This window comes from Priapulus caudatus, unplaced genomic scaffold, assembly GCF_000485595.1.
Source record: "Priapulus caudatus unplaced genomic scaffold, Priapulus_caudatus-5.0.1 Scaffold746, whole genome shotgun sequence".
Taxonomy (NCBI): Eukaryota; Metazoa; Priapulida; class Priapulimorpha; order Priapulimorphida; family Priapulidae; genus Priapulus; species Priapulus caudatus.
The window spans coordinates 49,736-63,549 of NW_014577807.1; the positions used below are offsets into that span (position 1 = coordinate 49,736).

Below are 13,814 nucleotides of genomic sequence, written 5' to 3' on the forward strand. Positions count from 1 at the left end.
GCGATTGTGCGTGCGCGCGCCACATTTTTTCACAAAACGGCAGAACTCGGGATAGACACAAATAGAAGTTCAACAAGGGTACACACCTCTCTTATTTTATTTAGAGAGTTTCATCTTGAGGATATGTTAAGTTCTAGCAACCTGGCTATGCTACTGGCAAAGTTTGAAACACTTCAGCATTTACAATCGGACTCTACTAACAAGTCAAACAATAGCGTAAGTTTAAGATTAATTACTATGTTCATTGTTATATTATGTCATACGTGTTAACTTGTTGGAAAATTTTCAGTGTTTTCAATACTTGCGCGTGCAATCCACAGCAAATTTGGCTTCGTTTACAAAACGCAGAAATCAAGAATGATATTCCATAGATATTTGCTTTAGAAGTGCCATATATGTGTTTGCTTGAATATAGCCTAGTTGTTGTTTTATGTGCGTGTTATTTTCATAGGATGGAGATGGTGTCATGAACCGGGAAGATTTCACACACACAATATGCTCTCTGCTCGGAACAACCAAGTATACTGAAGAGATAGGAAAGATCTTTCACAAGGTCTGCATGTTAATTAATTTATTCATTAGCAAGATACACTCTCAACGTCTGTTCGCTTTACTGCACAACGCCCGTACATACTGACGTACTTCCTGCGTATTCACTCCTGATCGTTCCAACGTACTGCTTGCGTATTTTCTGCTGAATGTTAGCATGACTATGCTAATGGTAGCATGAATTAATGTGCTGATAATTCGACAGATGGACACCGAGGGCAAAGGTTCGGTCAGTTGGCAAGAGTGCTCTTCGTATCTGCTTCAGCAGTACAAGACAAGAGAGGCTATTGATAAAAACCTTCCCTTCCCATCAGAACCTAGAATAAAACACATGCTACAGAACCAGGTAGATTTGATCACTGAACCGTTGGTATAGAGCACAGTAAAGCATATAAAATTGCATAAAAAAGTATGAGTTTCATACCCGTAGTAAATGTGACATGACTTCGTGTAATATTCATTCTACTTGTTTTGCTTCTAAGCAAGAGATAACCGCAAAGGTCCTTACATTTGAGAACCCACCACGGTGTGTAAGCGTCAGTAAGGAGGGAGCGGTGGGCATGTGGACAAGTAAATTCACACTAGAGACAACCCACCAACTGGGATTCCATAAGAAAGCAAACCAACGGGAAAGTGTCGGTCACCGGCTGTGGATACTGGATGCCGTTTACATGGGGGACTCTCATAGGTTCGTAGCTAGTTTACTTTACTATGTTTGCATATCGTTTGTGCTATAATTACTTTATTCTGCCTTGTGTAACACCCACTTGCCGCATGGTTATTATATGGAATAATATATGCACTGGAAAAGCATCATTTTCACGTGCAATTGTACAGAAGGTTCCCAACATGCGTAGAAGTATATGTGTGGCAGCTAGCTAGGCTAATTAAATATCAATTAATTTCAGCCTTATTTGCTTAATTACCACTGTGCGCGAGAGCGTAATGATGCCGCGTTTGCTTATAGGTTGGTCGTAGCAACCATGAACAGAAGTCTGCTATTCTACGAAACCAACACCTTCACCGAAGAATTCAATCTATTCGGTCAGTAAATGTCGGAGAATTGAGAGACTTCTCTTTATATATGTCTACTCTTTATATATATATATATATATATATATATATATATATAGGTATGCCCTGTGAATGTTCTTCTGATTGTCTGTGATGTTCTAAGGCCTTCCTGCCGCCGCCAACAGCCTGGACTACTGGTACGATGCCGAACAGCCAGGTCATGAGGGCATTCTCCTCTACGGAGACGAGGCGGGGTCGCTGCACCTCCTACGCTTCTCCTCTCCTATCACCAGACTGTTTGAGAAGCCATTCAGCGCGCAGCCAGGCACCTGCAAGGTGTTCATGCAGGTGTGAAAGCTTGCCGTGCGTGTAAGGTGTTCATGCAGGTGTGAAAGCTTGCCGTGCGTGTAAGGTGTTCATGTAGGTGTTAATGCTGGTAGTGCGTGTTCGCGCGATTGCTCGAACCCCGTGTCTCGGGCACGTCGCGGCAGGTATTACGTATTCTCGTGTTCGTGTGTTCTCATGTTTCCATGTGCACGTGTCATGCACGTGATTCCGTTTTCCCATGTTCGCGTGTCCGCGTGTCACATGCTTTCGTGTTCACGCGTCGCGTTTTCTCATGTTCCCGTGTTCACGCGTTTTATTATTCCCGTTTTCCACGTGTTCGTGTCTATCTCGTAGGATAAAAGGTGCGTAAAATCACTAGGATTATTCTCACTTGTTCTCGTTAGTTAAATCTTCAACAAGAAATTAAATGAAGCGCCATTAGGTTATTCAGACTGAAAAAATACTTTTAGGATATCATTGAATTTCGGGCCCAAGAACAATGTGTCCGTCACACGGAACTGACGCGCCTCCATCCTCACAGTGTCTTACAGGTATGGTACTGAAGCTTGCAATAATTATCAACATATTTATAGCTGTGGAAATTAACGGAGAGAGAGAGAGAGAGAGAGAGAGAGAGAGAGAGAGAGAGAGAGAGAGAGAGAGAGAGAGAGAGAGAGAGAGTATGACAGTCACGCATGTGATGCGGCGTGTGCACCAGCGTGTTTTAAGCATCACGCTTAGTAGTAATTAGTGTCAGGCTTAAGCTTTAACATATTAAGCAACAGGCTTACGCTTTAACGTGGTAAGCGTCACGCTTAAGCTTTAGACGGAAAGTGCTTTTCTGTCAGGTGAAGTTCATGGGAGATGCAGACACTGTGGTGTCGTGTTCCCTCAGTAGGCGGGTTTCCCTCCTCATTACCGACGTCCACGGAAAGCACAAGTCGTACACGTTCGAATTACTGAAGGTAATGAGACCTTGAAGTTGATAACCCGAAAGAAACCTCGGTGAAAATTTGTCGAACAAAAACCGTATAAATGCAGCGCAGTTGAATGAAATATTAGAAAAGATTTTTCATAATTTCAAGTCTTTATTTTAAAATCATTATACGCTCTTAATTTCTATGTGCGTCAGTTATTCGTCTTCATACAAATCCCTGCGCCAAATGCGAATTGCAATTCGATCGTATATTTATGTTTAGTTTTCAGAGGTATAGATGACTGCAGATCGCTACCGCATGTGCTGTAAGCGTGGTTATCTTGTAGGGGGTCAACTGCTTTGATCTTGACCGCGGCATGAAGGTCATCGCGACGGGCAGCAGCGACCACCTGGCACGTCTCTACAACACGTACGTGTCGGCAAGACCAACGGCCATATTGCGCGGTCACCGAACACCGGTCATCGCACTGGCAATACACGCCGAGCGTGGACAGCTGTTCACGTACTCCAGGTAAGGCCAGGCGAGTACGTCACGTATACCCAAAGAAATACATAAAGACACAGTCTAACTAGTATATTATTTCTTTGTGTATACCATAATTGTTATAATTCATCGAGTAAATCAAGAAAAAATTTACCAACTCTCGAGTTTCACCTATTATATATTAATATTCATCATCTTGTAATTTTGTAATCATCTAGTTATTTTTGGTAATCTACAGGAGTGGCTAACTGGAAAATTGAATTGTCGTTTCGTCCTTCATCGTTTCTACTTATTTAGTCTCATTTCTTTATATTTATCAGCTTTGCTAATTAATTCGCTTGTACCAATATAATACCTTCAAAATGTAATTGCCATAAGTGTAAATAAAGTGAAGCTAATTAAATTGAATTGAGGGCAGCTCGATCGTGTTTGCAGTTTTGATACTTCCCAAATTCTTGCTTGCGCTCTTATGTATCATACGCGGCCGATGTTTTCCCAGCTCGCGTGTCTATCCTTCATTTGTCTGGTCGTCTGGTCTTTGTCTGGTCATTCGTTCACGCAGGCGCTACGAACTGCACACCTTTCTTGCGTTTGCAGAGATGCGTTCGTGAAGGCATGGGATCTAGGAGAACACACCTGCCTGCGCACGATCGCCCTGCGGTTCCCCACCATTCAGCTGGGCAGGGCTCCGGAGCACGGTCTCTATCCGATTCTACTCGCACCGGGTCCACACGACGCCCTGCTAGTGGCCAGCAACGAGTACCTCGCATGGCTGAAGCTGGGCAGCGATGAAAGCGACACAGTAGTCGGCAAGACGTCAGCAGCGACTCCGCTACTGGCTGCGCTGTATAATCCAAGTTTTCAGCAGGTGACGAGGCTCTGATCTGCGGGTACTCGTTTCTCGCTCAACTTTACAGGGATTTTCCGTCTCCATAATATTATCGGGAGCGAACAAAACGCTAATTTGTTGCAGCTATTTGTTTTGGCTCACTTCTGATGATTTTCTCAATAAAAAGGCAAGGAGTTTCAAAGTTCAAGGTTTATTGGATGAAATGAGAGAATTCATTTAGACAGTGCCCTTATTTTAGCAGCGACTTTCTAGCTTCATGGCCATAATAAGCGCGGTGGGAGGGGGTGGATGGGTGGAGGGTGCTGTTGTCACAGACCTTGGCGGCGATAGCGGGGAACTGCCCACGGCAACCTGTCCAGAAATCTCGCGTGACTGAACCCCGCAAAACGCAAACCTCTGTCCTACTTGACATCCTACTCGTCCTCTTGAACCTTCCTCTGTCTTACCCTTCCCCTGTCCTGCTTGAATTCCTACTTGTCCTCTTGAACATTCCTCTGTCTTACCCTTCCCCTGTCCTACTTGAATTCCTACTTGTCCTCTTGAACATTCCTCTGTCTTACCCTTCCCCTGTCCTACTTGAAACTTTCGATAGAAATCATAGCTTTTGCAATTGTTATTCAACCTCGCAGGTTGTCGTCAGCAGTGTGGACGGCACCGTGTCCGTGTACGACATTGAGTCCGGTGAGCTGTCCCTCGTGATGCGCGATGTTCACCAGGGATCGGAGTTACGGCACGTGTCCGCCAGCGAGCGCAACCTGGTCACCGTCGATAGGAGTGGCATCACAAAGGTGCGTGATCCAATGTCACCGTGAACTCAGGTGATGTGTACACATAGGTTAGTGAACGCAACCTGGTAACGGTCGATAGGAGTGACATCACCAAGGTGCGTGATCCAATGTCAGCGTGAACTCAGGTGCCATGATGTACGCATAGGTTCGTGAACGCAACTTGGTTACAGTCGATAGGAGTGACATCACCAAGGTGCGTGATCCAATGTCAGCGTGAACTCAGGTGCCATGATGTACACATTAGAAATCGGATTAATATTAGGGCCTACAGACTGCCTTATTAATTCCAAGCCTAGGGGTTTCCCTCTTACTGATGCTGTCACTACTCGCCCACTCTCGTTAGTCGAATTAAGTATTCTTTTTCAGAGGGGATATATATATATATATATATATATATATATATATATATATATATATATATATGAGGGTTTGTAAGCTCTTGATACCTTCGCTAACTTTAGCCTACGATGTTTCTGACAACGGGCCCCTGAGAGCCATATTGAATTTCAAATATGAAACATGAGCAGGTGTGGAGTCTGCAGACGGGTGAGGCCCTATACGAGCTGCTTCCCGTATCGCGTCACGACGCCGTCACGGCAGCCGTGTACGTACCAGACACCAGGCAAGTGGTCACCGTAGGATGGAGCAGGAAAATTGTCACCTACGACCTCTCGAAAGACGCACAGGTATAGGCAACCTAGCTGTGGTAATATACAGCCTGGTAATATATAGATACATACAGCCTGCCTCTTATGGGAAGCATAGTTATATAGTTATAATTTGTTTTTATTCACTCCTGATGCAATCCATGTATTTTCTTCAGACTCTCCGTCTTCCTTCCCGATGGTCCCAAGTTTGCCTTCAATGGTTCGTTTGTTGGCTTGAAGGTATCCTGCACCAATTCCGTCCAATTCCTTTTCTCTAAATATTCAGTTACTAAGAGTATATCAATGCGCATCCTATTCAATTGTGTTCCATATCCGTCCGTTCCACAAAAGTCTGTTAACCACATCATAGTATTCCTATATTACCTATTTTACCTCCTAGTATTTATTGAGTACGGTTTACTATGTTGCCCAAATATACAGGCGCATAAAATTCCTCCCAACTTGTCGTGGAGGGGTGGACAGCTTCACCAGGCCGACATATTGACCCTGGACGCCTGCGCTCCCTCACTACTGGTCACAGCTTCCAGCGAAGGAGAGATCATCGTATGGAGCGTCATCTCTCAGAAGCCATTTGTTGTACTTCAGTTTGAAGAGGAGAAAGCGCTGAAGGAAGCATTTGCTGTTGATGAGAAGTGAGAGCTGAGGGAGTTTGGAGGAAGCAAGGGAAATTGGGGGAAAGGGTTAATTGGGTGGCAGTTCCGTCAACATTATTACCGGCAACGACAGATCTGCATTAAAAGCACATTTCTATACGATATACTGGTATATGATTATACATATATATATATGTGTGTGTGTGTGTGTGTGTGTGCGTGCGTGCGTGCGTGCGCGCGCAGGAGGGCGCGTGCAGGAGGGCGCGCGGGCGGTCGTCAGTGCGGGCGTGCGTGCGTGCGGGCGTGCGTGCGGGCGTGCGTGCGTGCGTGCGTGCGTGCGTGCGTGCGTGCGTGTTTTCATCGCAGCGTGCGTCCTAGGAATATATTCTGTGTAAGGTGATAATCATGGTGTTTCAGGATGGTCGTTGACGGCGTGCTGCTGCTAGAGAGGAGAGCCGCATTGGGGTATACCAATAGCGGAGCTATACTCGTGTCCAGCCAGGCCGGCCGGCTCGCCTTCTGGGCCGTGCACGGGCAAGACCGTCTGTTAGGTGTGTCTCTGTACGCGCGCGCGCGCGCGCGTGTGTGTGTGTGTGTATGCATGCGTACGTCTCTCTCTCTCTCTCTCTCTGTCTGTGTGTGTGTATGTGTGTGTGTGTGTGTGCGTGCGCGCGCCTGTGTGTGCGTGCGCGCCTGTGCGTGCGTGCGTGCGCCTGTGTGTGCGTGCGTGCGTTTGTGCGTATGGGTATGCGTGTGATGCTGATAGATCAATGTTTTTATTCTCGCTGGGAAGAGCGATTCAAAAAATGTCTCGTGCGAAACTCATATAGTTTAATAACGCTTCACTCGTTTATTTTGTCCTATGCATCCATCCACTCGTTAATGGGCGTATTTTTCCAAGTCTCTGCCTCCTGCCTTTCGCGCATCATTCGCTAGAGTGAGGGTACATTTGCTTGCGTTACGAACCAATTAAGAATTTCCCGCAGGACATTCATGTGACTGCAATTACAACCCCTCTCTAACTAATATGCTAGGATTAGTATTCCAGGACGCAATCAAATCGACATCGAGATCTAAATTATGTCGGTCAAGTTTCGTGCGTGTTTACAGGCATTGGTAATGTTGAGATTCGAGCGAGTGTTCGCTCGATGTTTAGGGTTGTTCGAAGATTTGAGCGAGTCTTCGCTCTATGTTTAGGGTTGTTTGAAGCGGTGAATGATTGCAAGGAGGATCAGATCTGCAGCTTAGCGGAGAGCACAGACAGCGACCTTCTCGCCACCGGTGACACGGCTGGTGAAGTCTGCATTTGGAACGTCGCCGACTACTGCATCAAACAGGACCAGGTAGAGAACCCCGCGCGTGGGCGGTGATAGATCACGAGTAATAACGCTTTAAACACATGCGGTTCGTAAATGGATAAAAAAGAATACGTATGTTCCACAGATTTCTACAACACTGTATTTCTATCACTACTCTGTAACACTTCGCATTGGGGATGCACCTACGTCACCAAAGCACTAGTCGCCCTAGCAGTTAGTATATATAGAGGTCAATGCATCAAAGTAGTGCTTACATCTTCCATTCCTAAACGTATATATAATATATATATATATATATATATATATATATATATATATCAGAAGTAGATAATAGGGAATAATTGCCTATTATCTACTTCTGATATACATATATATATAACAATGTTGTATAGGTAAACACTAGTATGCCGCCGACTCTGCACCGATGGAGAGCTCACAGTGCAGCTGTAGTGGGCGTCAGCATTGCTCAGTTCGATACTTCCTCGCTCATCATAACCGCATCTGCTGACATGTGTGCCAAGCTGTGGACTATAGGCGGAGAGCTGCTGGGTCTATTTGGACAGGTACGCCTGAGTGCGACTACGTACCTCACATTTAAAATCTATTGACTAGTACGCTAGTGACGCTGCTTTCGTATGTTATTTAGGCTATCTGCATCGAAGGAGAACCCGTTACGGGGAAAACAATTAGATTTTTTTTCGAAAACAATTTTTAGTTTTCTTAACGGAACCTAAAGGAGTCCGTTAAGGGTTAGAGTTAGGGTTAGGGTTAGGGTCAATTCTGTCGCAATTATTCAATATTCACAGTCGCAATTCTATTGTAGGATTCGTGGAACCTAAAGAAGCTAGCGCTGTATCGTACGGATGCGCCCGTGGGCGGCAGCGATGAAAAGCATTCAAGAAGATCGAGTGTAGCGAAAGAACACGAAGCACCTCACGAATCTACGGATAATGTAGAGGGTAGCCATCCCCTCGGGCCGATACCTGGTGAAAAATGCCCAGAATTTCAGCGATCGCTGATGGATGTTGTAGACAGCAAGGTGAGTATGTGGGTTTTTGTAACACTATGTCACATAGGCCCGGGAGGATGCCCAGTCTTATGTCTCTTGTGTCCTTCCGATGAGCCATGTTAGGTCTTATGAATGCTGTTGATATCGATGTTAGAGGGATACAAGAACCCTAGGTTCCTTGCATATTTTCAGTTAAAATAAAAAAAGGATGTAAAAAGTAAAAACATCTCAAATACGCTATGTAAAAAATTCCATTGTTCAATATTCATGTTGTTTTTAAATTTATTAAAACCAACGGCTGTATTGTTACAACGCTTACGACGCTCGCGTAACGTGGCGTTAACAGGTTACCATGCAGTCGTTCATGGTTATAATCGTAGAAAATGGCACCTAGAAAATCGCAATGCAGGTCCCCGTTTGTTGACTGTACGCATATCCGGACCGGCACCACGTCTGGCAGTGTTTAAGCTTCCTGCACGAACCAAAAAGAGGGCGAAATCAATGCAGTTACAGCATCAATCAATCAGCATAATTACATTATACATTAGCGCGTAATCATTCTGTTACAAAGCTGCGCATGCCGTCGTGCGGCATATGGCTGGATGTACATATGATTAACTGTAATTAACGAGTATAGACATCGTCGCACCCTCTTATAGCGAAGCAAGATCTGTTCCATAACTTTCAACACGCTGCGTGTTCTAAATCTATTCCGAAACGCGACCGGGCACAATTTCAACGGCGACATTCCGATGTAAAAGGGAACGGTGTCGTGGTTAAATAGATTTTCCAATCTTACACGGGGAGACGGACATAGAGCCGGGTTACCTAGCTATTCTATATCGCGCCGCAGTATGCTTATCATTAGCTATATTTAACTAATAGTATATATTTAGCTGTTAGTGGTAACGGTTAGCTACACTCACTTTATTTTTCCGTTTTGCTTGATAATGTGGCACGGTTTGCGTTTTCTACCGCTCACTACACAAGGCCTGTTGCAGGCTGTCTCTTCCTTCTGCTGTCCCCTGCCAAATAAGAAGGATCCACTTAGTTCAGTGCTTTCAGCAGCATGTTTAAATAACATGGGGAGAGGTTAACTGTATATTGCCGAATCGCACAACTCGGGGAGTTTGCTGTGTTACTGTGATCAGATGTTGCAAATGAACGAGCAAACTAACTAACGAACGACCGACCGACCGACCGAATGAATGAATAAATGAGAGAATGAACGAGCGGACAAAGGAAGAATGAACGGACGTACGAATGAACGGCCAAACGAACGAACGAATAAAGGAAGAATAAACGGAAAGACGAACGAGCGAACAAGGCAACCAACCAACTAGCTAACCAACCAACCTATGAAGAAAAACGGACGGACGAACGAACGAACGAACGAACGAACACGAACAAACGAACGAATGAACGAATAAACGAACGAACGAACACGCAAACGAACAAACGAACGACGGACGGACGAACGAAAGAAACTAACGAGCGAACGAATTAAATGATGGCGATGTGTGTGAAGAGAGAGAGAGAGAGAGAGAGAGAGAGAGAGAGAGAGAGAGAGAGAGAGAGAGAGAGAGAGAGAGAGAGAGAGAGAGAGAGAGAGAGCGCGCGCGCGAGAGAGAGAGAGAGAGAGAGCGCGCGCGAGAGAGAGAGAGATACACAGCCGCCTGCCGCGTATGCGTAGATGGTTTGACAACCCCTATCAAGGGAAATGGAGGTGAGAATATTCGAGTCACTTACTTGCAAGCAGCGGATGGAGGTTGGCAGGTTCGTCTGCGCGTTGTCGTGCCCCCGCCTCCACACCTATTAGAGCATGAGGAGTCGTACGTCCACGATGACCACGAACCTATCCACATCAACACGCGTGTTACTTATATTATTCGAACGATAGCTAGGTTTACCTGTAAAATTTCACAACACTATGATAATCATAGCGCAATATAGTTATTATACTACTTTGTTGTCTTTCTTATGTACATATAAAAACACCAGGAGTGTATAATATAGAGATATCTATATTATACACGCCTGAAAACATGAACTTGTCATTTCAAATATAGCATTGCGTGTACAGTTGATGCATACTTCATCGGTACGCAGTTAAATCCATGTATAAATGTCATCTACCTAGTGGTTGAGTTGACATTGACGTTGGTGGCATTGTTGGTGACAATTTTGGTGACGGCGTTGGTGTCACTGTTGATGGCAGTGTTGTTGGCGGTGTTAGCCGTTGGGCTACTGTCGTTGCTATCCCCTCCCGGAGGCAGAGGGAATTCTTGTCACAGTGTAGTTCATCTTGCTTCAGCGAGTCTATGGCGCGTCCGGCCAGGTTGAGAGGTGCAGCACATGCGCCATCTATCTCGCTGGGTGGGACCTCACTGCCACCCACCGGGGCCGAAACCAGAGCGCCCAGGCAGCAGTCACAGTACAGAGGATTACCTGGATGATTTACATACATTTATTGTAATTGTAAATTGTGACTGTAATTGTAATTTGTATTAAATTATGTAATTATACACCAAACCACGACGAAAATGAGTTGAGTTGATGATGAGTGAGTGCATCGGCCATTATCGACACAAACCCACTGAGGACGTAACACTCAGGTAGCATCAAACTTATGACTTACCTTCCAGTAGCAACCTCTCTTTGGGTACGTCTTCGAAGATACCTCTCGCTATTCGTTGTATTCGATTCCTGCGAAGGTTGATTCCCTCTAGAGGAATACCACGGAATGCATCCAACTCGATATTCTCGATCGCATTCCCTTCCAAATTCAGAAAGACGAGCTGCGAGCCTCTCAGACCGGAGAAGGTGTCCCTACCGATCGACTGCAGCTTGTTCAGACTCAGGTCCAACTGCTTCAACCCCAACCCCTCCAGGGCCCCATCTTCGAACGCGCGCACGGTGCCGCCACCTAGCGTCTCTCCGAATCCGCCAACGTACAGCTTCGTGATCGTCCATCCGGCAAACGCGTCTCGCGAGATCTTGAAGTCGAACGCCGGATTCAAGTAGACTTCGGCGGCGCGGCGGGGCACGGCGCTCACGGCGGTCCACATGTCGCTCTCGGCGACGTCAGACCTGCACAGAACGTAGAGGAACGACCGCACGTTGGTCGCATCGCTGTTACAGTCGCACAGCGAGCACAGCTGCGTGGGGACGGCCGCCGCAGCCGCCGCGAGACGGCCGACGTCTGTCACCGCCGTCAGCAAGAGCACTACGGTCATTAACTGACGAGTGAAGAACGTATGGAGAACGAAAGAACCGAACATGGTAGTATGTTCACTGACGGATGACTACCGCATGGAGAACGAGTGAGCGGAACATGGTAGTATGTTCATCGCAGTCGTCGTGCACCTTTAATCTACGGTCATTCACTGACGGGTGACTGCCGCATGGAGAAGGAGAGAGCGGAACGTGTAGTGGTAGGCTGTTCACTGACGGGTGACTGCCGTATGAAGAACGAGAGAGCGGAACGTGGTAGTCTGTTCACTGACGGGTGACTGCCGTATGAAAGAACACGAGAGAGAGCGGAAATGTAGTCTGTTCACTGACGGATGACTACCGCATGGAGAACGAGAGAGCGGAACATGGTAGTATGTTCACTCGCAGTCGTTCGTTTGCACCTTCGGTCCACTTGCGCTGGATTTCACTGATAAACAGTGTCACACGATGATATATTGCTGTCTCAAGTCGAACAGGAAACTGGCAATAGTTTTAAATTTATGGTGACCCACTATGCTTGTGTTAGTGACACATCTAATATAATGCAAAAATGGGCTGTTATTCCACCATGTACGACAAAGTTGTACCAAGCGATTGGTATTTATTATTGAAAAACTCAAATAACTACTACTGACATGTCTTTCAATTCGTGTGACCATATATATATATTTACTACACACGCTCTCGTACAACACTACTCGACTGAATGCACCCACCGCAATATGAGACGATCGGATCTCTAGCAGTCCTCCATCCAGAGAGGATATCCTGTATCCTTCCAATACGCGGGAAGTCTGCCCTACCTTTGTAAGCGCGCACGTTCAATGTAATAACTTTACTCGCCACGTTCCACCTTCTCCACAAGAAATTGGAAACATACTTAGATGTTACTTAGAAGATACTTATAGAAGAAACATAAATTATACTTATAAGATACTTAGATGTTACTGCGTATGATTTTGTACGATATGAAGTATATTCACAACGTGCGCATATTCCCCTAGTCGTGCAGTTCTGTTATTAAATTTACTGCTGTCCGCGCTAATGCGACTCTAATTAACCTACCCATCTCTCTCGACTGGCAGGTCGACTTGGGTGTGAAAGCAGAGAGAAGGCTGGCTGAACAGAAGGCAGTCTGGGGACAGCGCAGGAGACGGTTCGCGAACATCGACAGCAGCAAAGTGTTCAGAGAAGAGCTATGCACGCCGTACCAAGCGCTCGCCATTGCTGTAGGTGGCCAGCCTCTTGACACGACACGCCCCACCCCCTGATCTACATAAGCATACTAATTATAGTATCGCGTAATACATGAATAAATTAATAGATAAAATACACAAAATACGTAAATAAATAATGCACGGCGCGCATCTTAATCCTATTATATTTCCTCTGTACTATTCACTATAGCTACCACTCGTGATTTGTTTGATCTAAATACTGGCATCCACTTGGCTGGGTTGCCTTCGAGCCTTACTGTTGCAATAGATGATTAATTTGTGGCCAGATTAATGTGAGCACCGCCTATACCCAATCCAACATGTTTCTTCTACTTACTTCGCTAGGAGCTGGCACCAACTGACACGGAAATATCTTTCAGCTCTCGGATGGAGCAGAAGAACACTTCTCTATCCGAACAGTGATCAAGCTTTCGCACAGCTGCCCATCCTGACTACTGGCCACGCTCCAACGTCTTCATATAAACAGGGGTGGCGCAGGGGGCCTCCCCGTCGAAGGCAAGAACGGTCAGGGGGAAACTGGTCAGAGAATTTATGAAAACAATTTGCAGACATTGTCCATCTCATTCTGTAGTGATGCCGCTACTACCAGCGGGAAAATAATCAGCAAGATAAGAGGCTGATTTATCTGTATGTATAAAATATTACAATGTATCAATAGTTATAGATATTGCAACTATTCCTTGTTAAAACACGAATAATGCCATTTTAAACCTTGAAATTTTGCAAAAGTATTCGGGTTTCCTAGTGTTGGATAGCTTTAACCCCTACTCCCAATATTTTGCCCCATTGGGCAATATCCGGTGC

At 45.6% G+C, this 13,814-nt stretch overlaps 2 protein-coding genes across 4 annotated transcripts; one reads left to right on the forward strand and one right to left on the reverse strand.

Annotated features, from left to right (window-relative positions):
• Positions 1 to 1,109: 1,109 nt before the first annotated feature.
• LOC106813252 (WD repeat-containing protein 49-like) lies at positions 1,110 to 13,781 on the forward strand. Its single transcript, XM_014817341.1, has 16 exons — positions 1,110 to 1,237; positions 1,517 to 1,593; positions 1,727 to 1,911; positions 2,361 to 2,441; positions 2,739 to 2,855; positions 3,154 to 3,338; positions 3,909 to 4,179; positions 4,791 to 4,949; positions 5,477 to 5,635; positions 6,038 to 6,249; positions 6,628 to 6,761; positions 7,408 to 7,553; positions 7,922 to 8,092; positions 8,353 to 8,568; positions 12,858 to 13,001; positions 13,335 to 13,781. The coding sequence occupies exons 1-16, from the start codon at positions 1,110 to 1,112 to the stop codon at positions 13,410 to 13,412; spliced, it is 2,463 nt and encodes an 820-aa protein (XP_014672827.1). The 3' UTR covers positions 13,413 to 13,781.
• On the reverse strand, positions 8,803 to 13,416 carry LOC106813261 (slit homolog 1 protein-like). 3 transcript variants are annotated; one of them, XM_014817358.1, is made up of 7 exons: positions 13,327 to 13,416; positions 12,489 to 12,628; positions 11,177 to 12,199; positions 10,675 to 10,986; positions 10,288 to 10,393; positions 9,465 to 9,563; positions 8,803 to 9,010 (listed from the first exon to the last, which is right to left on the reverse strand). In XM_014817358.1, the coding sequence occupies exons 3-7, from the start codon at positions 11,817 to 11,819 to the stop codon at positions 8,929 to 8,931; spliced, it is 1,242 nt and encodes a 413-aa protein (XP_014672844.1). In that variant the 5' UTR covers positions 11,820 to 12,199; positions 12,489 to 12,628; positions 13,327 to 13,416; the 3' UTR covers positions 8,803 to 8,928. The 3 variants fall into 3 exon arrangements, with proteins under 3 accessions (XP_014672844.1, XP_014672843.1, XP_014672845.1); XM_014817357.1 differs by having other exon boundaries at positions 11,177 to 12,628; XM_014817359.1 differs by lacking the exon at positions 12,489 to 12,628 and having other exon boundaries at positions 11,177 to 11,628; positions 13,327 to 13,402.
• Positions 13,782 to 13,814: the final 33 nt, after the last annotated feature.